The following is a 25410-nucleotide window of genomic DNA, read 5'->3' as shown; positions in this document are numbered from 1 at the left end:
AAAGGGCGCAAACTGAAATTCCTTCAGCATTCCAGATACACCCCTCCTCGATTGGAGCAGAAGCTCGGTAGCAACCAGGAAATTTGCGGAACACTAAGGCTGAACGCTTGCAGCCGGTACGGTTGCTTTGTGAAAAGAACATTTCCGTCCCGGAAAGGAAGTAAACCCACAAGTGGTTTGCGTTGTCCCCAGCTCTCACATTTCAATTGGCCATGCTAACGCTGGGAGGCGGGCTTGCGTCGGGGCCGCGCTCTCCCATTGGCTGCTGGCGCGGCGGCGGTTTGGAGTGAGGGTAGCACTTTTAACTGAAGGCTGTGCGGGCCGCTGCGGCACTGGTCTTGGCGTCCAGCCCGGCGTCTGGGTGTGAGTCCGGGGCTGCGCCAGGTCTTGGTCCCCGGGAAATGGACCGTGTGTGGAGGGCGTGGTGCGGAAAGTGCACCAAAGGGAAAGAAGAAGCGTCGTCACTCTGGGCGCAGCGCATCGTGGTCGCCTGGCTCAGTAAGGCCGAGTGGGACCAGGTGATGGTGTATCTGTTCTGTGACGACCATAAGTTGCAGCGGTATGCGCTCAACCGCATCACCGTGTGGAGAAGCAGGTAAGGCAGCGGGCTTATGCTGGTGCCGCCCCACCCCCTCCTTTGTCCAGTTCCTGTAGGAACTTATCCCATAGGTCTTATTCTCTAGCCTTCCCCTGAGGTGGCAAAAGATGCCCATGTGCGTGGTTTTGGCCTTGTCCCTCTCTCAAGTGTGGGGGAATGTCTCAGCCAAGCTGTTGCACGAGTCCCGTTTGTGGAGAGAAAGGGGTTGTGCCTCAACAATCCCCTTTTCATATTTGCTAGCTTTAGCCCTCACCTCCAAAAAGTGATCTTAACCCCAGTTTGAGTTGGGTGCTGATGGAACCTGCAGGGTTTGGGCCAGGGCTTGAGGAGGTTAGTACTCTGGGGTGAGGGTGGGGGTCGGGGAGGAGGGGGATTGTCTGCAAAACCATGTTTGAATGGGATTCCTCAGTCCAGTTGGTAAGACTGAGTTGGGGGCAGACTAACAAGGGATAAAACTCTTTTCTAGTTGAATGGTTTAGGGTTTGGGGTAGAAGAATGGGGTGTGTCCATGCTTAGTGATTGATTACCTAACAGATGTTCTCTGTATACCCTAGCTGGCCCCTCATACCCTGTATACTAGTGGATCCTAAGGAAATTTCTCTCTTCCCACCATTTTGTTTTGTGTCCGTTTATGCATTTTGAGCGAGTATATAATCCTAGGTTCTGAGGTGGAGGGTGGACCAGTGTAAGGGGCCTTTATGATGGTGCTGGACTGTGGCCCTCTAGGTTAGGCAACGACCTCCCCCTGGCAGTGGCTTCTACCGCTGACCTGGTACGCTGTAAGCTCATGGATATGACTGGTGGCTTGGGAACTGAAGAACTTAGTCTGCTCTATGGCATGGCATTAGTCAGGTAAGACCTGCAGGGAGTGTGGATGGGGGCTGGGTGGGGATGGGTAGGTAGCATATCATAAGCAAAGCTTGGCTTCTGGTACTACCTCTCAGTCAGCAAAAAGTCCTATGTGTCCCTGTGTGGGGGTCAGCCTGTAATTGCCCAACTTGACAGCTTTTGGTACCGTCTGTCGACACACATTCCTCTTTTTATTCCTTTTCCTGTGAGCCTTATCTCTTCCATTTTTCTTTGTTGGTATGTGGGATGTGGGTAGTTCAGACCAGATGATCTCTGTGAGTCTTTTCCAGCTTTGACAATCTTATTTTTCTTCTTCCCTTTTACTTCTTAACCAGTAAAACCTTTCTGTGGTTCAGCATTCTTGGTCTTGAGTAAATGTGGACTCTCCAACCTACCTCTGTGTGCACCTAGCACCACCCTTCTTTCCCTCATGAACACTGAAAAGTTGCTGAGTTGTGGAAGTGGAGACATGAGCTGGAAGTTCCTGACTTAACAGAGTGCCTCAGAGTGGTTCTAGCTGTCACTGAGTTTTCTCATCTGTCAAAGCCTTTGCTCATCTCATACTGTTCTTGTCTGCCTTGAGGTCATCCCTGGCTCTTCTTACCTTCTCTGTCATTCAGCTGTGCTCCCCGTATCACTGATGTAATCCTTTGTTTTAGCACTTATAACATATTATGTTCTAGCATAATGTTATATTATATCATGATCATTTATGTTAGACTGAACTCTTCAAGGTCAGAGCAGTATCTTATTCAACTGTATGACACCAGGACAGGGCAAACTCAGTAAATGTTGGATTGAATGGAACCATCCCTGCTCTGGCTGACACCAACCATAAGAACAGGATAGAACATTTTCAGTGGAAAGGTTGTGGAAATGCAAGTGTCAGTAACTCAGCAAGGTATTTTTAGCACCATTTGTTTGAGTGAAATAGTTACTTGGGCTATGCCATTTATTTCTCCCCCAAACCCAGGTTTGTGAATCTTATCTCAGAGAGGAAGACAAAGTTTGCCAAGCTTCCCCTCAAGTTCCTGGCTCAAGAGGTGCGTATGATAAAATGGCCTTGCTCAAATCTTTCTCCCCAGGAGTGCTCACTAAATAAGGCATTGGGTATAGTGGGTACACAATCAGACTAGCTCATCCCATCACTACCAGCCAAGCCCAGCAAGAACTCCAGAGCTTCACCTTCCAGCTCTAAGGAAACAGAATTGCTGTCTTACTCAGGACTGGTATCTCAATGGGCTGGCCTTCTCAGCTTGCTGGGAGTGGCCCAGTGAAGCTGAGGTGCCTGAATGTATCACTGGGTAGGGACAGAATAAAGGTGGCAGTCACAATACCTGCCCTCAGGGAGCTGACAGTCTGAGGGAAGAGACAGCTCATCCAAGCAGCAGGAAAATGCCAGACGTTCCCGCCCTGAGTGAGTATATGAGGTGTGTAGAGGCCCAGTGGGCAGGCTTGTTCTCAGTCATCAAGAGAAGCTTCCTGGAGGAGGTATGGGAGGAAGGGGGGACTAAAGGGTATCCAGGAAAAGAAACTCGTATCGACAGGGAAGAGGAATGCTGGAGAAGGTAATTGTTAATGCTGCTTCCTTCACAGGGGATTCTATTGGAGGAGGGTATGTTGTTGGGGGAGGTAGGTTGTCTTTTCTCATTTTCAAGGCTACCTCCACAGAGCAGTAAAAACTATCAGGAGACCTGGGTTCTAATCTTGGCTCTTCCACTAAGATTGGAGCCTCCTGTCAGGACTTCGGTTTCTCCATCTCTAAAATGGGGGAGGTCAGGCTAATTCATCTCTGCAGTCCCTTCCAGCTTTAATATTTTCTAATTTCTGCACTCACACCCTCCCCCACAATCAGGTAAACATTCCGGAATGGATTGTTGAACTTCGCCATGAGTTGACCCACAAGAAAATGCCCCACATAAATGCCTGCCGCAGAGGTGAGTCCCCAGGGAGTTATGCCTAGAACAGTTAAGTCCAGGGGCCTGGGCTGGGTGGCATAGAGGATAGAGGGGTAGGAAGGAGGGTCTTCACCCAGGGTCAGGGCTGAAACTAGGGTGAGGCAAGTGAGGGACTCGTCTTGGTCACAAAATTTTAGGGGGCACCAAAAACTCAGTAATCAAGATATATAGATAGATATGAAACATAAATACAAATATATATATTTCCTCTTAAGGTTCTATGATTTTAAAAAAAAATTTATTGTGGTAACATATATACAGCATAAAATTTCCCATTTAACCACTTTCAAGTATAAAATTCATGTGGTATTAATTACATTTACAATGTTGTGCTACCATCACCATCATCCATTACCGAAACTTTTCCATTGCCCCAAATAGAAACTCTGTACCCATTAAGCATTAACTCCCCATTACCCACCCTCCCCCCACCCTTGGTAACCTGTAAGGTACTTTCTGTCTGTGAATTTTCATATTCTGGATATTTCATATAAGTGAAATCATAGAATATTTGTCCTTTTGTCTGACTTATTTCACCTGACATGATATCTTCTGGGTTCATCTGTGTTGTTGTATGTATTAGAAGATAAATAATATTTCAATGCATTCTTTAATCAAAGTTAATGCAGAAAAAGCCATGAGGAACAAAACATCAAAATAGTAAATAAAGACCAGATTAGTATTACTCATTTTTCCCTTTTGCCTCAGGCTTCAACATGGCTTGGTAGGACACCGTTACTAATCCTGTTTTGAATCTTGATTACCAAGGTTTTTGGCATCCCCCTTAAATTTTACACCCAGCAAGTGCCTCGACTTTGCCTGCTTTACCCTAGTGCCTGCTCTGCCTGGGGTAACCAACTCGGATGCCTTCCTAGGACAAACAGGGCAGAAAAATAAAGAAGAAAAATTATTCTTTAACACATGGCCCTCTCAGTCTAATTTTCATTTTGCCACTTTTGATAGAGACAACGGTATAAGAAACTAGTTAATTTTCCACCATAACAAAAACAACAGTGCATGCTTAATGATAAATGGCCCCTGATACTCTACCCCAGTAACTGACAGAATAATAGGGATGATGGGTAGACCTTTTTGAACTGAGAAGCCTATGCCTGTTAAAGGGAGCAGGTGGTGTTCCATTCCATTGAATGTGGACATGTGTGCAACCATTGCTGCCAGATATTCCAAATATTCAAAAGAAGCTTAGCACCTGGATTTTTTTTTTTTTATTAAATTCAGTTTTATTGAAATACATTCACACACCATACAATCATCCATGATATACAATCCACTGTCCACAGTATGATAACGTAGTTACACGTTCATCACCACAATCTATCTCTGAACATTTTCCTTACATCAGAAAGAACCAGAACAAGAATAAAAAATAAAAGTGAAAAAAGAACACCCAAATCATCCCCCCATCCCACCCCATTTGTCCTTTAGTTTTTATCCCCATTTTTCTACTCATCCATACACTAGATAAAGGGGGTGTGATCCACAAGGTCTTCACAATCACACTGTCACCCCTTGTAATCTACATTATTATATAATTGTCTTCAGGAGTCCAGACTGCTGGGTTGGAGTTTGGTAGTTTCAGGTATTTACTTCTAGCTATTCCAATACATTAAAACCTAAGAGGTGTTATCTATATAGTGCATAAGAATGTCCACCAGAGTGACCTATCGACTCCATTTGAAATCTCTCAGCCACTGAAACTATTTCGTCTCATTTTGCATCCCCCTTTTGGTCAAGAAGATACTCTCAGTCCCACAATGCCGGGTCCACATTCATCCCTGGTAGTCGTATTCTGCGTTGCCAGGGAGATTTACACCCCTGGGAGTCGGGTCCCACGTAGGGGGGAGGGCAGCGAGTTCACCTGTTGAGATGGCTCAGTTAGAGAGAGGGCCACATCTGAGCAACAAAGAGGTACTCAGGGGGAAACTCTTAGGCACCATTACATGCAAGTTTAGACTCTCCTTTGTGGTAATGAGCTTCATAAGGGCAAGTCCCATGCTCGAGGGCTCAGCACATCAAACCGCCAGTCCCAATGTTTGTGACAACATCAACACCAGTCCAGGTGAGGATGTCCAACACATCCGCACCTTCCCCCAGATCCTCGGGGCTGGGGAGGGGGAGGCTGTAAATATATTTTTTATTATCGGGCACCTGGATTTTTATATAAACTCTCTTGAATTTTAAATGTTGGCCTCTTAATTAAAATATTTTTTCAAATAGCAGGGAACTAAACCTGCGGGCCAGAAAAAGCACATCTGAGGGCCTGGTTTTGCCAGTTGTCCTCTAGTTTACAGTTCCTTCTTTTGAGAGGGAGTCTTTTCCCCAGTTCATGTTGGAATCCCTCTGGGGTTGGGGGATTGAATGGAATCTTGTCGGAGGAGGGAATTTAAAGTCAGGCCTATTTAGAACCTCCTGCCTAGTTTTCCTCTCCCTTGTTAGGGCATGAGGGAGATGGGACAAGGGTAAATTGATTAAGGTAGTAAAATCTAACCTTTCCTGAGTGCTTGCTCTGTGTCAGACAGTGTTCTAAGAACTTCACATATATTAACTCATTTGAATCTTGCAACCACCTTTGAAGAAGGAGGTTCAGATAGATTAAGTAGGCTTCCCAGTTTGTACAGCTAGTGAATGTTGGAAATAAGTTGTAACCCAGACTGTCTGACTGGCTTGGTTTGGACTCTGCTCCCCCCACCCCCACCCCCTTCTTATTAATCTTCAGTTAGGCAAAGCAAGAATGCCTGAGAATTTTCTGTTTAGATCTCTTGGGTGGGTGGAAATGGGGAGCAGGTATGAAAAAGTTAGCAAGGGAACTGTGTGTTTCTTCGTTAATTCAGCAAGCAATGACAAGGCCCTGTGTTAGATGCTGGGGATTCAGATGTAAAAGACACGTTCTCTATTCTTAAATACCTCACAGACTTGTAAGGTAGAGAGAAAGGGAACCCGGGACTTGTCATATAATACAGTAAGGGCAGTACTAAGGACTCATTGTGTACTGAGAGGTTTGGAAGGGCTCTGGTGGGCAGTGTATAGTGAGAATCTGGAGCTTGCTGGAGGTGGCAAGTGGAAGTAAAAGCTCAGAGTACAGATGAAATGTTCCTGGTGTGTGTATGTATGGAGTGGAAAGAACAGAGCACTGAGGACAGGGCCTAGGAAAATCCTGGAATTTAAGAGGTAGGCAGAGGGGTAGGAATGAAGGTGGGAAGAGTAGTGGCCAAAGGAGGGGGTGGTTGAGAGGTGTGAACCATCAGCAGTGTCGTGTGATGCAGAGATGGCACATAGGTTGAAGACTGAGAGGAGTGCATCAATTTGGGCAATTGGGAGGTTTTTAATTAATAAGGCTCTATAGCTTTAATTGGATTATCTATCTCCTTACTTTCTTACTTTGCTTCTTTTTTTGTTCCATAGCACTTTTCACTGCTTGGCATATTTGATTTTTTTCTCCTCCACTAGAATATGAGCTTCATGAAGACAGGGACTTTGTTTTGATCATTGTTTTCTTCCCAGTGTTTAAAATAGTGCCTGACGCACAATAGATTCTCAGTAAAGGTTTGTTGACTGATTAAAGAGCTGCTAGATTAGATGCTCTATGGTCCCTTGTCCAAAAAATAATGCATATACACAAGGTTTACAAACTTTTTGAAGCCCAGGGAATCTTTGGACACCCACCTCCTTCCGATTAAGAACCCCTCTTTTAGCCCAGCCCCTTCATGATGGGGAAACTAAGATCTAGGAAAGGGAAGAGAATTGGCCAAAGCCATATAACTAGCTAGTGGAGCTGGGTCCCAGTTTTCCCATTTATTGCCAGCCCTTTGCCATTTTTGGCATCCTGTTTCCAAGTTCAGTATTAGTTCTTTCTGGGAAAGGAGCTGATAAGCAGGAGGAGGAAGTAAAAAACAGAATGAGAACCCAGGGTAAGAGAGGCTGCTTCTGGATATTTGAGATTTGAGCCTGCTTATAGCCAAGCTTCTTCCCTGGGGCCTTCCCATAATGCTTACAAAATAAGGCTGGGAGTCAAGAGGGCTGGGGGCCTGCCAGGAGCTGCTTGTCTACAGCTGGTCCTATGGCACTTCCTTCCTTCCTTTCTTCCCTCTTCCAGGCTGCTACTTTGTCCTGGATTGGCTCCAGAAGACCTATTGGTGCCGCCAGCTGGAGAACAGCCTCAGAGAGACCTGGGAGTTGGAGGAGGACAGGGAAGAAACAGATGAAGAGGACCGAGAGGAAAATAAAGAAGTTGTGGAAGACATAACAGAACAGACACCAGTGCCTAAGGATGAAGTGAAAGATGCCAAGCAGGATATCAGGGCTGATGGAGACAGCAAAGATAGTAAAGAGGTGGATCCACATTGGGAAAAGGCTCTGAGACGTAAAGAGCTATATGGTAGGTGTCTTGGGGCAGGGAGGGTGGGTGGGGGGCAGACATGGGCTCAGGAGCCTTGAAAGCTCAGGCTTATTTCCCTGGCTCAGCATTTTCTCTGGGACTGTGGTTAGTCCTAGCTTAAAACATTACTGTCACAAATCATCTTCCTTGAGACCTGCGAAGTAGTCGGGGCAGGAGTTTTAGTTCCCATTTGACAACTCAAGAAATAAGATGACGGGCTCACAATCCCATCAGGAGCAGGGGGCTGGGCTGGCTGTCCTATCTATCTCCCCATTCTGTTTTCAGAAAAAGCCAGAGAACTGCTGGTGTCTTATGAAGAAGAGCAATTTAAGGTAATTAAGTGCCCTTGACCTGGCATGCTCCTACATGCCCTAGCCATTTCTTCCCTCTTACCAGCTACCTGGGAGAGAAGTCCTGAGAAGGAGTTTGAAAGAGAAGTGACAAAGCTTGGGGGAACTGCTTGGAAAGAGAAGGGGGAAGTAGGAAGGAGACAAGAGGAGCAGAGTCCAATTGGCTGATCCTCCACGCCGATGGAAGGGAACAGATGATGGAAGTTTGTGGATTATCTGCCCCACTGGGTGGTGGGGAATTACTGGGCCTAGGTGGTTAAACAGCCCTGCAATATTGCAGCTGATCAGCAGATAGGTCTCACAAGCTTTCCTAGATCAGGTGAGCTTGAGGGGTGCTGTTTTAGCAGGAAGGGAGGTAGCATCTAGAAACCATCCATTTCGACCCTTCCTTTTCACAGATGAGGAAATTGAAGCCATGGATAAATGAAAGGACTGGCCCAAGGTCACATGTACAATTTGCTATAGAATTGCCTCCACTGCCTCCCCTTACCCCTTGGCCCAAGGGTCTCTGCCCATCTCCAACCAAATGTCCCCATTGAATCTCTCACTATTGGTATCTGACGATTGGGAGCCACAGGGAGCTCTGGCAGGTGGGGGTTGGGGGGAAGGTGTTGGGGATGGGTGAAACGTGGCATTTGAGAGTCAGATAATTTTTAGTTGTGAGGCTGATAGGGGAGTTCTGGGCTCACTGCTGCATGCCCTGCCCTGCCCTATCCCCTGAAGGGAAGTGCTGAGAGATCCATGGGGAAGGATCCAGAGTGGGTAAGGTATGGATTGCCTGGCCAAACCAGCCTTCTGATAGTACTCTCTTTGCTGGCAGGTGCTAGAGGAATTTAGGCATTTACCTCAAGCCGTTAAGGTGTGGAATAAACTGAGCCCACGTGTAGAATGCATCCTGGTAGAGCTCAAGGGCATAACACTAGAGAACAGGTATGTACCTATGCTAGAGGGTGGCAGCCTCACTGGAACTAGTTTCCATATCCCAGCTTGCTGTACAAAATCCCAAGGATAATCCTGATCGTCTACAGGGTGACCCTACATTTTGCACAACCCTTTTCCCCCAGCACTGCCAGCTACCACGTGGGGGTTGTCTACTCTGAGTCACTAGAATTGTCAGAGGCAGGAATGTCCATTGTCATCAATCCCCTGGCCAGTCTTGTTCCTCTCCATCAGATGGTATGTGGCAACCTTGGCAATTAGGAAAACCTCTTAATCCTCACTACCAGCTCTGTCTAGCTCTTTTCCAAGTATGACAAAAAAGATACATAGTAAGCATTGCTAGTCTTTTCTTTTGAACTGCTAATGGAGGGTATCAGCAACCTCTGTATAATCAGAGTTGGGATCAAAAGAGGGGCCTTCCTAGGGCCTGGCTCCTGAAAAGATTTAAGTTCTTCTTCCCTCAGCATGGCCATGAGCAAAATAGTGCTCAGTTCAATCCGGAGCAGACAGATAGTATTCCCATCCATTTCCCTCTCCTCCTTAGCTCTTGGGGGCTTTCTGCCTAAATTCAGCTGGAAAGGGGTTTGAGGACCCTTCCACTAAGAACCTGTGAAAGCAGTGCTAGACCTGCCCAGCTAGGGAAAGGTTGGAAGGAATCTGAGATGGAACAGAGAGGTAGGTGGTGTAGGTGGCAGAGCAGGTCTGGGTGGGAGTGTAGGCTGAGATTGTCCCTGGAGTCTTAATTTCATTCCCAGGATATTACTGGTTCCAAAGATCTTTTATCAGTGTCTTCCCAGCCTAGATTTCTTGGTTCCACCCTTCAAAAAGGGGGAGGGTGATAGTCCCCTCAGCTGCTGAGAAAAACCTCTCCTTGTACCCCTACACTCCCCTTGTGCCTGGTAGTGCTGAGCAGAAGCTGGCTGGCTGGTGTCACTGCTTTTCCTGGATACTGACCTGAGGAGATAAGAGAAGAAAGGAAGGAAGACTTTCCCCCTCAAGCCTGGTCTGGAATAGACAGAGGGATGTGAGCATGTCAACATCCAGGCATTGGGACATCTTGGGAACTCTTGTTTCCCCTCTAGGCCTGGTTGGCTGGGACAGCCTCTTGGGGAACCCCTACCGTGGAAGAAACAACTTGCTGTTGCTGGTTTAGATATGAGCTAGACGGGGCTGAGAGATTCCCCTTTAGCCTGCTCCTTCAACTGCTCTAACTTTGTTCCAGGTTCTTGGGGTTCTCATCAATAAGGCCTACAGATCATATTTGGTCTGTCAATTGAGTCCCCACCCTCGCCCCCATCTCCCGAAGTTCCTGCCTCTAGGATCTAAAAGAAAGCAACCAGGGAGAAGGGGAGGTGGAGGGGACTTGAAAACTGTCTAGAGAAACAAGAAGACTGAGCAGGAACTGAAATCCAGAAAGCCTTAACCTTTCTCCTGTGGATCTAGAACTTGATCCATCTGTGTTTTGAGGCTTGTTCAGCCACTAAGGCTCTCATTATGGGCCTTAGATCAGCACGTGCTTGATATATGGTCATTCAAACCCACTGATCCTGTCCTCTGGCCCAGTCTCTCCCCCAGGAGGCTGATGCCCAAGACCCAACTGTCACTTGCCTTCATTCCCATTAAGCTGCTTTGGCTATTTCCTGCCAGAAGCATTAGCTAACTTGGGGGTTGAGGTGGGGGCAGGGAATAGGGGAGGGTCTGCTGCCCACTTTAGTTTGCTAAACTAGTGTCCTCTTCTTCCAGTGAGGCTGTGCTGGATGCTTTTCTGGATGACGGCTTCCTCATCCCCACATTTGAGCAGTTGGCAGCTTTGCAGATAGACTACGAAGGTAGGGCCCCTGGGGGCTCACTGTAGCCTCATGGTACTGTGCATCCTGGGTACCGGGGGTGGGCTGGGAGGGTAGGGGCTGTTTCCTGCCATTCCATGGCCCCTGGAAGGCCCTCAGCCCTCCTGGCTGAGCAGAATAGGCCTGGAAATAGGTGGGGCAGGGTTGGATAGGGTGGGGGAAGTCTTAATGCTATGTTAATTGTGATTTAGCCACTGGCTAGAGAGCTAGAACAGCAGAACTGGAAAGGCCTTGTGAGGTCATCTAGTCCAACATCCTCATGTTACAGATGGGCAGACTGAGGTCCAGAGAGGGGAAGGTACTGACCCAAAGTCACACAGTGAGTTACTGACAAAGTTGAAGCTAGAATCAGAGCTCTTTTTCTTCTGTACTTTGTTTTGGGTCAGTTGTTGGGTGCCAGATACTAATTGGTTTCTCTCTCCCCTGCTGTTCTCTCTTCTTACCCCCCTGTTCTATGGTGGCTACTCTGTTGGTGGTGGTGGTGGGGCTTGCGCTCTCTCTCTCTTGCTTTCCCTCCCATTGGCCCTTGCCTCCCCTTCCCCTGTCAACGGGTGTCCCTCACAAACCAGAAAACGTGGACTTGAATGACGTCCTGGTGCCAAAGCCGTTCTCTCAATTCTGGCAGCCCCTGCTCAGGGGTCTGCACTCCCAGACCTTCACGCAGGCCCTGCTGGAGAGGATGCTCTCCGAGCTGCCAGCCTTAGGGGACAGCGGAATCCGGCCCACCTACATCCTCAGCTGGATCATTGAACTGATTGTGGCCAACACCAAGACTGGTGAGGGAGGCTAGCCCTAGCCCTAGACCCAGGGCCTAGGGCAGCCCAGACGGGAACATCTGCCACTATCCTGAGTCCTCGGCCTCAGAGAAGCAGCAGGGAGACATCTCCCTTGTTGAAGGTTTGGGTTTGCCCACGAGGGCTCTACAGCAGCAGTAGACAAGTCTCCTTCCATCTTTTTCTTCTCAGAGGCAACTAAACTGGGGAGGAGCAAAGGGCCTTGAATGCTTTGAGTGGTTGGGAGGTATACTGTGGGGAATCTGGATGGATGGGGAGGGACAGAGCCAGGCTTTTTGAGGTGAAAGGTTGGGTGGGGAGCTTACTGGTTCCTTCTCTTCAGGGCCTCTCTTATTTTTCAGGACGGAATGCCCGTCGCTTTTCTGCAAGCCATTGGGAAGTGAGAAGAAGTTGGAGGCTGTTCAGCTGCCCTGCGTCCCTTGACTGGCCCCGGGTGATTGAGTCCTGCTTGGGCTCACCTTGCTGGGCCAGCTCCCAACTCCTTCAGCTGTAAGTCTCTTGAATTCTTTCTGGCAAGAGGGTGAGAGATCTCCAGCAAGCCTCAGGGCCACAGAGCCCTAGAATGGCTGAGCTGGAAGGGCCCTTTCAAGGATATCTAGCCCAGTCCTCCTCCCATTGACAGATGGGAGAACTGAGTTCCAGAGAGGGGAGGGATAGGGCATTCTTCCTTAAGATCACACTCACTGCTAAGACCTGGCTGAACTGAGTCCGGCATGAGAATGGATGAAATAATTCCCCCTAGAGTGCTTAGCACAGTGGCCTGCACAGAGTAAGTGCTCAATAAATGGTAGCTGCTGTTTATTATTGAACCCAGGTCTTCTGACTGTAAGCTCAGTGCTGTCTCCTCTATTATCTTTCCAAAGTATACCTCTTATAGTTGTTCAACAACCTTCAGTGGTTCTCTGTTGCCTTCCTGATGAAGTCTAGGCTTCTTGGCCTGACATTCAAAGATCTTTCTGATTCTGCCCCAACTTATGGTAATTATATATCCTGTGATTCCCCTTTACCCAATCCACCCTGGGTTCTATAGTCAAACTGAATATTGTGCTGGCCCCTACCTGTGGTTGTCTCCCTTTCCTTTCCTCTGTCATTTCCTGACCCTGAGTCACTTCCCTCATACTCATGGAAGCCTTTAGCATACAGTTCTCTTCCTGCTTTCTGGAGCAATATCTGTTTCATTTGGATAACCCATCTGGCACTACAGTTCCTCAACTCTAGTGACCTTCATTCTCCACTGCACTCAGCAACCCATTTCCATCACCCAGAGCTGTTCCACCTCTGAAAGCTGACATGCCACCATCCCACTTGGTGACCACTACTACCTCTTATCCTTCCAGTTCTCACCTTTGCATACCATGGCATCTGCTCTTTGCCTGCATGCAGACCTCCATCCCTCCATTTCCTACCTCCCTTGACCTTGTTTCCCTTTGATCCTGCTGTGGTCAATCACTTCAGCCACTCATCATCAACACCCTCACTTCTTCCCAACCTTTTGGCTGTATCTGACTTAAAAAGCCCCAAGCTGGGATTGATCCTATTCCCTCTGCTTCCCCTGCTTCTCAGCCTGGGCGGCTGAGCTCTGCTGGAGAAAATCACGTAACCCTGGGGATTGCTACCACTGCAGAGGTATGATTTTTAATCTTGGGTCAGGCCTCAGTTCTGCATGTCTGAACTTTTACTTGTTTTCTGACCACTCTCAATCCCAGTTCCTGACTACTTGAAACCCTTACCACTCACCTCAAGACCCTCCCCCTTCCATTTCACCCTAGCTTCCTTGAGCATATGGAGGCATCCAGCAGGGCTCCCTTGACTTGAGGTCCAGCCCTCGTGAACTGATCTGCAGCTGCATTCAACCTTCTTGTCAGTCTTAGGATGGGGTGGCCTTGGCCCACCTCAAAGCCTGCTCCTCCTCCTGTGCTCTGCAGCCACCTCTGCCAGTATCACTGGGGCCTCACCCCAGCCTCTCCCTTACTCTACTGGCTCTTTCTCTTCAACCTATGAAAGTGCCTGAGTTTTTCTCATCCTAAAACAAATCAAAACAACACAACAATAACAACAAAAGCAAAATCTCCATTGACCCTGCATCCCTCCATAGATGCCAGCTTATCACTCCTTCTCCTCCTATCTGAACATCTCAAAAGAGTAGTATACACTCAGTGATCTCAATTTCCTCACTACCCTCTTACTACTCAACCTGCTGCAATTTGGTATTCACCCCCAGTGCTGCTTTGACCTCCTAATTACCTAATTCACTGGGCCCTTGTCAGTCTCTGTATCTGCTGCATTGATGCCGTTAACCACTCTTTCTTTGAAATGCCTGTGCTTTTTACTGGTTCCTATAAAATGCTGAGACCTAAATCTCTATTGAGCCCAGGGCCTCCTATATACAACTGCACATTGGACATCTCCCCTTGGATGGCCCACAGGCACCTTAGTGTGACCAAAGTAGAACTGGTCATCTTACTCCCCACCCTAGTCCCCAAAGTGATCTTCCTCCTCTATTCCCTATTTCACCTGGTGGTGAAACCATCTACTCTCTCATTTTGACTCTCAAATCTGAAATTTTGTGTTACTATGTCTACTTACCCTAGTGTCTCCTTCCTTCTTATTGGACTGTAAGCTTTTCAAGGGCAAGGGCTCTGTATTAGCCATCAGTGCCCCACTATACCACATGAGTCCAGGCACCAAACAGGCCTCAGTAAGGTGTTGAACTGAACTGTACTATGCTGTCTCATTGCCAGTGGTGCTGCACTTTGTGGGAGCTGATTCAGTGCTTGGTGAATGAATGAAATGGGAATTTGGCAACCTCTTAGTCCCCTGCTCCCTGCATAGAGTTAGAATGTCTTTATTGAGCCCTGATGGCATTTGGGGCACAGTAGTGTTTAGAAGACAAAAAAAGTAACCTTCTAGACAAAGCCAACCAGGGAAAGACCTCCAGGAGACAGTACTGAACCAAATAGCCAAATTCCCAGATGTGTGTGTTCTGGACTAGAAGTTCTGTAGATGGGTGGGAAATTGAGAGGAGAAAGGACTTGGAGCAGTCAAGGAAAGCATCACAGAAGAGGCATTTGAGCAATTCATGCAGGAGAAAGAATAAAGGAAGTTTCAGAAGGAGCATTGTGTATGTAAAGGGGAGAAGGAATGAAAAGAGCAGCATGGAGAGGTTTGGATAGGTGGCCTTCAAGGTACTTTCCAATCCTAAGTGTTTACAGAGTGGAAGTTGCTGGTATTGGAGAAGTTTGGACCACAGAGATCTCCCAACCCAAGCATACCAGAGGGATGTGACACATGCCAGCAGTAACAGCGGCTTGCTTGGGTACGATTCCTTGTACACAGATCCCACCTTCTCCCAGATAATCACTTAATCTCATCCTAATCATCCCACTACACAGATTGGGAAATAGGGGATTTTCCCAGGTGTCACTATGCAAATCAGCAGAGCTGAGACCAGATCCCAGATATCCTATCCTTTGTCCTGTGCTCTTTCTACAGTGCTCCATTATATTGTACTATTGCTGAAAGCATCCATTACTAGACTCATACAGAGCTTGGCTTTCTTTTTTTTTTGCCCAGATCTAAAATGGTTAGGCCTGAGGAACCCTACAGGACCCCAGGACCTAAACAGCTATCATAAGTTCTTGAACCGGGAAAGACAGAGGAAGCAGTGGGTCTGTCAGTAATGAGGTACAGAGTGTCAGAAAAGAAGAATCCTTAGGACCATCTAGCCCCCAAGCTGAATTTGACGGTCTCTAAATTGAGACTTCAAGAGGGGAAGGGACTTAGCAGGGTTGTTCAGTGAATTAAGGGGACATAAAAATAAAAAATACCACTGGCAATTAAGTGTCAGGCATGATACTGTGTTTTTGTAGAAGTTATTTCATTTAATTGACACAACAATATTTGGGGTTGGGAGTATGATACCCTTATTTGACAGATAGGACATTGAGGCTCTGAGGAGCCAAATGACTTATCCAAAAGGCACATGGTTTGTTGATGGTGGGACAGGGATTTGGGCCCAGGTCCTGCGAGTCTACAGTCCACTTTCTTTCCATCAACCCAAACTTGTGACCTTCTCAACCTCAATCTGTGACCAGGCAAACCTGAGGAAGGGGATATATTTTAAGACTTTTAATCACTCCTGCACTTTAGAGGCCAGACCAGATGGCTTGAGGTAGCAGGTGTGTAATAATAAATGGCAGTGATAAGGCATCTTGCCAGCGTCACTTGCCTGGGAATACTTATTATTAATCATCCTAATGGACCACAGTGAAAGCAAAGTGAGTTTCTCTCTGGCTTTTCTTCTAATGAAGTTGGAAGCTTTTAAAGAGCTTCCCTCAGCCAGCCAATATCAATTCACTTTGAGTCAGTATCCTCTTGGAATGTGAACTTAGTCCTGCAGAGAGGGTTCCCCAGGTTCCCAATCGAGTCACTGGCCCCCAGCCCCAGCTGCACTTACCGCATATGTGGCCAGTCTGTGTGCAGGGCCCAGAGAGAAAACAGCCCACTGAGCCTATGGCCCCTCCATGAAACATCACAGTTCAAACTCAATGCATCTAGAAGGAAGCTATCCGTCTGTCCTCCACACCCATATGTCCAGCAGTGACCAAGTGCCTGTTAGGTGCCAGGGTCTATGTGAGGCTCTGCAAGGGTACACACCCTCATCCTCCCCATTAGCTGTCCTTCCCAATGGCTCTGTATCGGTTGTTTTGCTGTTAGCACCGTCTTCTGTGTACACAGTGTCATCATCTTTAACTCTCCTCTGTCTGAACCCTGCCATTTGGCCACCAAGCCTTGCACTCTGTCTGTCCTTCACAGCTTCTTTCCCTCCTGCCCTAGGTCAGCCCTCACATTCTCTGGCCTCAACTGTTGCAACAGGTTCCTCCGGGTCTCCCTGCCTCCGGGCTGTCCCACCCAGGCCATGTTCCACATGGTCATCAGCAATCTTCAGAAACACAGCCTTCACCTGTGTCATGTGACCCTGTACACACACACATGCACATACACACTTACCTTTCCAGCCCTCTCCCACCCACAGCTCCTCAGCACAGACCTTCCCCTCTAGCCAAGTCACTCTCACCCCACCCTGCACATTGTGCTAATGCTTATCTCTGGTTCTCCTGGGCCCGCCCTCCTGCACAAAGCCTCCCCTTTATCTTTCCTGCCTCCTTGTGCTCTCTGCCTTCCCCTGGCTCCTGTACTGTCTGTGGTCTGCAGTGCTCATCTGGCCTCTCTCCCACATCCTGCCTTGTCTTGTTGACTGCTGCTTTTTTTTTCTCTTTTTCTCCATTCCAGGCTGGGCTGTGGCTGCTCTCAAAAAGAGATCCCACTTTGTGTTCCACCCCGAAGGAGCCCAGCATGCTATAGGCATATCCTTGATGCTCAGGACAGATTGCTCAGCTAGACCAGGGGAAGAGAGGGACCTGACATTCTCATTTCCAGCCCTGCAGGCTTATCGGCTAGTTTGTGTATTTATATAGCATTTCAGTGCAGACTACTAATAGCTATCATTTATTGCATGCCCACTATGTGCCAGGTACTGTGCCAGACATTTGGTGGGAGCTTTCTTATTTGTTCCTCCCAACAACCCTATAGATTAGGTACCATTATTGTCTTCATTTTACTGAGAACGGAACTGAGCACATTGATGAACCACAGGGCTTGTTCAGGGTCCCTGGTCCTGTAGTTTTTATGTTCTGTCTGTTCTACCACACTGCCTTTCAGAGGCAGATCTGGAAGCTCAGAGACCAAAGTCAAACCCTGCAGTGTTAAGGTGTGAAGTGTCTTAAGATTTTGAATCTTTCCTACCCCATCCCTCCTTTTGCTTAGCATCTTCAAAGCCATGGGGCCAGTCCTTCCAAATGAGGACCAGGAGAAGCTGCTGCACATCTGCTCCATTTATACCCAGAGTGGAGAAAACAGCCCGGTGCAAGAGGGTTCAGAGGCCTCCCCCATCGGGAAGTCTCCATACACACTGGACAGCCTGTACTGGAGCATCAAACCAGATGGTTCCAGCTTTGGGTCTGAAGGTCAGGCCCAGCTGCAAGAGGAGCAGGGCAGCCTGAATGATGACAAGGAAGTTGAAGAAGAGGAAGAGAAAGAGTTCTTAGAAGACCAGATGGGGGAAGAGGAAGATGATGATCAGGAGGATGAGGAGGAGAATGAGGAGCTATATGAGGAGGAGGAGGAGGATGAAGATGATGATGATGATGAAGATGATGAAGAAGAAGACAGAATGGAGGTGGGGTCTTTCTCTACTGGGGAGGAGTCCCCCACTGCTGAGAATGCCAGGCTCCTGGCCCAGAAGAGAGGAGCTTTGCAGGGCTCAGTGTGGCAAGTTAGCTCGGGTAAGAAGCCTGATACCTGCTCTCCTCCATTACCCCACATCCCTTATTGCTGCCAGAACTACATGGGATAGGGGCTGGGGCTAGATGTACAGACACCTCCCCCTCCCTGTGTGTGGTTGGAAAACTTTTGTGGGGTTTTTTGGGGTTTTTTTTTTTTCTGAATTAAAAAAGATTCTGCTAAAAAAAAAAAAAACCCAGGTTTCTTCCCTCTCTGGCTGGCTCTTGAGACTTCCCTCCATCCTAAGGAAAAGGTGACAAGTAGCAGGAGGTAGCCAGTGTGAGGCAAACCTGGGAGGCAGTCTGGTATATGGATGACAGCTGCTTCCCTCCCTTAAGACTTAGGCACCTACTTCTCCTGCCTTGCTAACTATAGTGAAGCGTGTAAGCACCAGGGACCTAAGCACTTCCATGTCTGGCTGCTTCATGCCTCTGCTGTCCTCTTTTTTTCTGACTCACATGCCCATTTGCCTAGAAAATGCCATATCAGTTACCAGGGGCACCCAGGTCTTGTCTGCTAACTTCCAGGCTGACCAAGTTCCAGGCATGTTTTGGGGCTTAGAGGAAGCCCCCAGCCTCCATGCTGTTCTGTTCCCTGAAGCTTTAGCCTGAAAGCTCACCCAGAGTGTCCAGAGAGCACTGTGGACTTTCTGGAGTTAGGGTGTGGCTCTAAGAGGCATATAGGGGGCGGGGACATCAGAGATAGGATTCTATGTTGGGCATAATTCAGAAAGACAGTGTTAAGTGTGAGGCCTGGAATAGGGTAGATTGTGTGTGCATGGGACAGTGAGCAACCAGGAAGGTATAGGCAGTTATGATGACTGAGACAGAGCTGTGTTTGTGTGTATGAGAGAGATAGGTGGCATGGTATGTCTGTAGACAATGGGACACAGTTCTCTATGTGAGCCAGTTGGGCAGGGTAGGGAATGGGAGAGGAGACAGGCAATGAGAGTGGGAGGATCCTGCAATCAAGCCCATCTTAAGAGAAGTTGTATATATCTGCAGAACTGGGGTAAGGAAACTGAGGTACAGCTTTGGGGTTGAGTGTGAGGGTATATGTTACTGTCATATAGGGTCTGGGTGTAGGGGTGGGCAAAGGCAGTAGGATAACTGTGTAAATTGGAGAGGTTGAGAATGGTGAGTTACAGACCTGTGTGCTTGTAGGTCCTTGGGGAAGGTGGTGTGCATACATGTGTGCATGCATGTGTCCACATTCTTGTGAGATCTGCAAGGGCTCAAGAGGGTGCTGTAGTAAGATAGCAGAGCCCATTCTGTTAGAGGACAGTGGGGGTGTGGAGGATGTGCATGTGAGTTTGAGACCAGGAGCCCAAGGTTAATGAGACTCAAAGCCGTGTGGCCTTGGGGATGAGGCAAATATATGTGAAAACATTAGGCAGGCATAGGTGGTGAGACATAGCTGGGTGGTGTGTAGAGGTAAGAAGTGACATGCAGAGTTGAGTGGAGTTGTGAGAGAGTTGGGGAACAGGAAACCAGCAGCAGCCCCTTCTAGTAGGGTCTAGGGCTTGTGTCTGTGCATACCTTCCACACACGTGGGAAGACAAAGAGTGTACTCTGTACTTGGACAGGGGTGGGGGCTACACAGGTGTACGTGCATGCAGACGGGTGGTGTGCAGGAGGGGGGGACCCCAAAAGTACCAGCAGGTTTGCAGGAGAAAGGTGAGAGGGCAAAAGTGAGTCAGCAGGAGGGAGCTTTTCCCCAAGAGGTGCATTTCATGTCAGATTGTGTTTCTAAACATGTTTTTAGCATGGAGAACTCTAGGTCATTGAAAAATAAGAGTCATAGGGCACGGAGACACTGAGACACTGAGGGTTCCCTGTGAGTGTCTGCCTAGGTAAGCATGCCTGCTGGCACGGACAGGGGCAGATAGGCAGGTGGATGGGACTGTGTGAGAGAGGGGGTACAGTGGAGAGGACCTGGAGCATAAGTTTAGGAATGTACCACCCTGTGCAGATGTGGGACATGGTGGTGGGGAGCAGATGTAGCAGTGGTTGTGGGAAGTGTCAGAGGCTGAGATAATCTGTGGGAGATAGTGAAACTGAGAGGGCTCAACCCAAGTGAAGTGGTGAGCTACAGAGTGCTAGATGTGACTCAGAGAAAGATGGGGAGGCTTAGAGGCTGGGGGATGAGAGTGTGCCTGTGGATGTTGGGGTAGTGAGGGTTGGAGATAGGCAGGGAGCATGTTCATGGAGGGTGGTATGGGTGTGGGCACTGGGCAGTAGAACAGAGATATGGCTGAGGTGGGAGTGTGTATGTGTATGATTCTGCACATGTTTTTCATGTGCAGAGACCCAGAGGCAGCAAGACAAAGTGGGTGCTTTCTGGGTATGTGTGAGCATGTTACGTGGAGGTGAGGTGGTGAAACAAGATTTTTGCTGTGTGTATTAGAAAGCAGGAACTGAGGGGCATTAAGTCAGAGAAACTGGAAGTGCGGTAAAGAAGAGTGAAAATGAGGAGTGGTGTGGTTTTTAGGTAAGCAGGCAGCAAGTTAGTGAGACCAAAGCCTGGGAGTGGTTATGATAGGAAAGTGGAGGGACTTGAAACTGCCCCTCCAGAGGGTGATCTTTTGAGTGCTGTCACTTAGGTTAGAGAACAGGAATCTCAGGGCTAGGAGACATATAGGAAATAACAGTACAATCTGGTATGTGTGGATATGTATACACTGGAGGCAGGGATGGTTGTGGGGCACTGCCTGCCTGTATGGTAGAGCCTGTCCTGAGAGGGAGGGGGGCAAGAAAGCAGCCCAGAACAGAGCTAGAACTGGCTGTGCTGTAGGGTAGGCATGGTGGGGGGAGCAAGAGATAGAGAGAGGAGAGGCAGTGAACAAGCCTATGGGAAAAGGTGTAGCCTTTGCTCTTGCATGGACATGGATGTGGAAGGACTGAAGCATAAAGAGCTTGAGTGGTTGGGGCAGTGAAAACTGTCTCTACATGTATAAGGAAGTGTGCCTGCATGTGCTAGACAAACCATGGCACAGTGACAGAGAAATCTTTTAGAGCAAAAAAGGCTATGTTTGGGGGTCTTTGTACATACAGAGATGGAGGGGCATTGAGGCAGGCAGAATTGTGTGTGTGTGTGTGTGTGTGTAGGAAAGAGAAAAGTAGGGGCAATGAGGTGAGCTGTGTGTGCATGCATATATGTACACATGGTCATGCATGTTTTTGGAAGAGGAGGCAGATTTGCCAAGGCTTATGATGGCCAGGAGGTGTCTGTATGATGGAGAGAAGTTAAGTGGTGGCACTGACTGGTAGGAATATATGGATGGGTTTGGAAATGGGCAGAGAGACCACCAACTAGAAGTGACCTGTGTGTGTCCATGTTGTCACCTTGTGTACAAGGGTATTGTCAAAAAGACTCCAGTGCCGTCACTGAGGGGACATGTACAAGGGTGTAGGGCTAGAGAGGCATGGTCAGTGTTGTAAACAGAGCTGGGATGTTAGTGACAGGATGGAGGGGTTGGTGACACAGCCTATGGGGGGAATGGCCCCTGTGTACCAGGGTATCTTTGTGTGCATGGAGACACGGCAGTAAGATAGGTACAATTTCCAGTAAAAAAAGCCAGGGATGGGGGATGGGCAGACAGAGGAACAGCCCTTCTTGAGGGGCTTTATAGTAACAAAAAGCTGGTCAAGTGTTTATACTTTTCAGAACACCCAGGGACATTATGACAGGGAGAATTCTGTGGGTATCAGGGCAAATGCAGGAGACTGGAAACTGAATCTTCTTGAAGGAGTTCACCAGTGAAGGCTTCACGTGAAAACATTGGGTACATTTGTGTAAGGGTGGAAAGGGGGGATATAATACTGTGTGGAGGGTGTTTCTATGATAGGACAGTCAGCGGTAAGGAATGCCTGACACAGACTCTCCATCCTGAAGTGAAGTATCTGTGTGTGTGTGTGTGTGTGTGCGTGCGTGCATGCGCACGAGGAGGGGGGTGGTTGTGAATGTGTAAAGGCTAAGACATTAAATTATTTCTCTCTCCCCTTGCCATTTTTTCCTCTATGTGTGCATATATTTATATGTGGGAAGGCAGGGACATTAAGATTTCTGGATTGTGTGCCTGTGAATGAGAGGTATAGGAAATGGAGAGTGAAAGTGGAAACAGTCATTGAATGGAGGGCTTAGAATGTGTGCTTATCAGTATATACTTCGGTGGCAGTGGGGGATGGGGAGGTGTAATGAGACAGAGCCCTGTAATGAGACAGAGATGGGTTGTTCTTTGTGTATGCATCTGGGGGTAGTAATACATTGTGAGTGGCAGGGGGAACATATTAGCTCTGAAAGAGTCCAACCTGAGGGTGGAGTGTGGGGGTGTATGTATATCACTCAAGGCAAGGCCAGTAAGAAATGGCATGGCATTCAAACATGTTGGGGGTATGTGTGTATATGTGTAGGAAATCTAGGTCATTCAGATATTCTGAGGTATCTGTGGGTTTTGGCGGCAGGGGGAGGAGGTGGATATCTTGGGAATTCTGGGACATTCAGATCCTCCAGGGTTTGAATATGTTTCTCCATACAAGTATGGAAATATGGGTATGGATGAGAGTTTGGGGCAGTGGGACCATTAGATTTGAAGAGAATAGTGTTTATGGTTGTGTGGGGACATGTCTGGGGAATTTGGTAAAGAACAGAGAGAAATAAAAATGTCTAATTGTATGCATGGTATTTGTGTGTGTGTGTGTGTGTGTGTGTGTGTGTGTGTGTGTAAACAAGCACACAGAGGAAAGAAGAGCCATAATGAGGGTGTGGGTGTGGTGTGGAAAGGCTGGGAAGCACTAAGGTGGAGAGAAGCTCCTGAGAACTGATGCAGAGAGGAGTGAGGCTGGAGACACCCAGAGAGCCAGTGGTGAGTGGATTAGTTGAAGTGGGTGGATGAACCTGTGGGTAACTGGGCCTGTGTACCAGCCTGAGAACCAGCTACTCGATTCACTCTGACCACCTCCCTTTGCCCCACAGATGTTCAATGGGACACATTCCCCTTAGGCCGAATGCCAGGTCAGACAGAGGACCCATCGGAGCTTATGCTGGAGAATTATGATACCATGTATCTTTTGGACCAGCCTGTGCTAGAGCAGCGGCTGGAACCCCCAATGTGCAAGACTGGGTGAGTGCCCATGACAGCAGGATTTCTCACCTCCTTTCTCTGCCATCCGCAGGAATGAGGGATGGAAGGAGAGGAGATAAAGTGGGGTGGGTGGGGGAGGTCGCTCTCCCCAGTCAGGGCCTAAATGGGTAATGTATAAGTTCTGAGTCCCTGGTTGGGCCCTTGACATGATTCCCAGCCCTTAGTTGGGGGAGCCAATGAGGCAGCCACACAGAACTGGCTTGCATCCCTCTCAAGTTGCAACCAACTTGTGTGTGTGTAGGTTTTGTGGGGAGAAGGGTCCATAGCCTTTAAGATTCTCAAGTGTCCACCACCCCCAAAGGGTCAAGAGTGGGTGCTCTAATCTAACTTCCTCATGTTCTTGAGGAGAAAACTGAGGCCCAGAAAGGGGAAGAGATTTGCCCAAAGGTACACACAGAGTAATTCATAGGCCTCCCCATACTGTCCAGGCATCTTGGTAGCAAGGCCTGTGCAGGGCTCCATGCTCTCCCTCGAAACTCGCCTCTGGATCACAGGCATGGGAGCACTTGGGTCATCAGGGAGCCAGGAACCAAGCAGCCCTTGCTGAGGGGCTATGCTGGTAACACAAAGAAGCCTGTCCAGAGGGCCTGTACATTCCGGAATGCTGGGCCAATGTGACCAGGAGAATACTGTGAGTACCAGAGAGGGACCCTGTGGGCCCCTGAAATTGAGAATCTATCCCTGTGTCACCTGCCCTGGCCCACCTACTCCCTGGGAGAAGAGCCCGTCTTCATCTGGACATCCTAGGAGAGGGCCATAGAACCCAGGAGTTGCAGCAGCAGACCAGGCCCAAGGCAATGCCAAGGACTCTGTGTCCTAGGCCAGGGGGCAGCAGGCCTTTCTCTTCCCTCGGCCCCAACCAGCTTGGCCCTGGGTAAGGATGTCTTGAGGAGCACCAGGATATTCAGTATGAAGTGTGTGTGGGTGGAGCTGTTAAATCCAGAAGGAAGCTGATTTTGGCCTAGCTCCCACACCCCCTGTAGTAAGGAGGCTTCTGCTGGGGCGTGACGTGCCCACCCCTGCTGTTTGTCCCAGTTCCACCTCTGACTTTGCTGTGTGGCCTTGGGCAAGTCCCTTCCCATCTCTAGGCCTCAATTTCCTTCTCTGTAAGATTATGGGTGATGGGAGGGGATGAGACTAGATTATCTCTAAGGGTTTTTTCAGCTGCAGTAGTGTAACCATGGATCTACCTGAGGGGAAGGATGATGGCTTTGCTCTCTACTGTCACCCTTATCCAACTGGAAGGACCTTTGACCTGCAGGAAGCAGGAGAAGCAAGAGTTTCTCAGCAGGGCCAGGGAGGGGGAGGGCAGTCTTCTCCCTAGAGCAATCTTGCAATCCTGGGGTGAGAAATGGGCATAGCCCTGCAGTACCAAACCTGGTCTCTGGCCCCTTAACCAGCTATTGGGAGTAGGGGCAATCCAGCTCAGGGTCCTCTTTGCCCCCAAGTTCTAGAGCCTTGGAAGAGGGCCCTATTAAGGGCAGCCACTTTTACCATCTTCCTGGGGGTGGGGTGGTACAGAAGCCCCTCCCCTTCCTCTACCCAACAAGCTCTTGTTTTATCTGGCTTATATATGGGGCTCTACATAAAGTTTCATTTGAACACTTCAGCTCCCTCTCTGCCTTCCTCAGCTTAGGAGAGGGCAGAGCAACCCCTAGTTTTTCAAATTTGCTCTAGTCTCTTAATAAAGCCAGGTAGGAGGGTGGGCCCTTCCCACAAACACACACACACACCAAGTATCCTTGACCCCTCTAGAGCCTAAAGCTGCCTCCTTGCCTGACTGACCGCCCCCCCCCACCCCGACTCTCTCTGCAGCACCCTGGACCTGAGTTGTGGCATCGGCAGTGCCAACTGCAGCAACAGCAGAAGCAACTCCGAGAGCCTCCTCTGGAGCCAGGGACAGCTGCATGGGCTCAAAACTGGCTTGCAGCTCTTCTGATGGAATGCCCTGGTGCAAGTGTTCATCCAACCCTACTGGGGCAATAGCACCCCTCCCCCCCAGTGTACCTGATGTTCCATGAAACAACCTGGGAGACAGCCTAAGACAGCCCATCTTAGCTCACCTTTCCCCCACAGTGGAATTTTGTTTGGTTGGTTGGTTTACTTTGATTTGGTTTGGTTTTGAAAAACAATAAACAGGCAAATGTAGTTTGGGTGTTTGTGAGGTGAGGGGGTATGTGCTAGGGCAAAGCAA

General features: G+C 48.5%; 1 protein-coding gene across 13 annotated transcripts in view; it reads left to right on the top strand.

Annotated features, from left to right (window-relative positions):
* The first annotated feature begins 273 nt into the window (after nt 1-273).
* Nucleotides 274-25410, top strand: part of LAS1L (LAS1 like ribosome biogenesis factor) — a 30418-nt gene continuing 5281 nt past the window's right edge. For 2 of the 13 annotated variants that reach the window (XR_005214928.1, XR_005214927.1), the window contains exons 1-14: nt 277-595; nt 1325-1450; nt 2421-2490; nt 3303-3384; nt 7520-7801; nt 8087-8133; nt 8972-9081; nt 10834-10919; nt 11206-11256; nt 11489-11713; nt 12073-12220; nt 17558-18075; nt 23045-23195; nt 25032-25306. Coding sequence is in view for 11 of the 13 variants with exons in the window: in XM_037823743.1 (XP_037679671.1) it covers nt 402-595; nt 1325-1450; nt 2421-2490; nt 3303-3384; nt 7520-7801; nt 8087-8133; nt 8972-9081; nt 10834-10919; nt 11206-11256; nt 11489-11713; nt 12073-12220; nt 17558-18075; nt 23045-23195; nt 23645-23834 (2280 nt within the window). In the remaining 2 variants the exon portion in view is untranslated. Of the gene's footprint in view, nt 596-1324; nt 1451-2420; nt 2491-3302; nt 3385-7519; nt 7802-8086; nt 8134-8971; nt 9082-10833; nt 10920-11205; nt 11257-11488; nt 11714-12072; nt 12221-14934; nt 15048-17557; nt 18076-23044; nt 23196-23644; nt 23848-25031; nt 25366-25410 lie in introns of those variants that run through there. The other 11 variants (XM_037823745.1, XM_037823744.1, XM_037823747.1 and 8 more) reach the window with 11 other exon arrangements.

Source organism: Choloepus didactylus, assembly GCF_015220235.1.
Source record: "Choloepus didactylus isolate mChoDid1 chromosome 24 unlocalized genomic scaffold, mChoDid1.pri SUPER_24_unloc1, whole genome shotgun sequence".
NCBI classification, from domain to species: Eukaryota; Metazoa; Chordata; class Mammalia; order Pilosa; family Megalonychidae; genus Choloepus; species Choloepus didactylus.
This window is presented reverse-complemented; position numbering and strand designations above follow the sequence as displayed.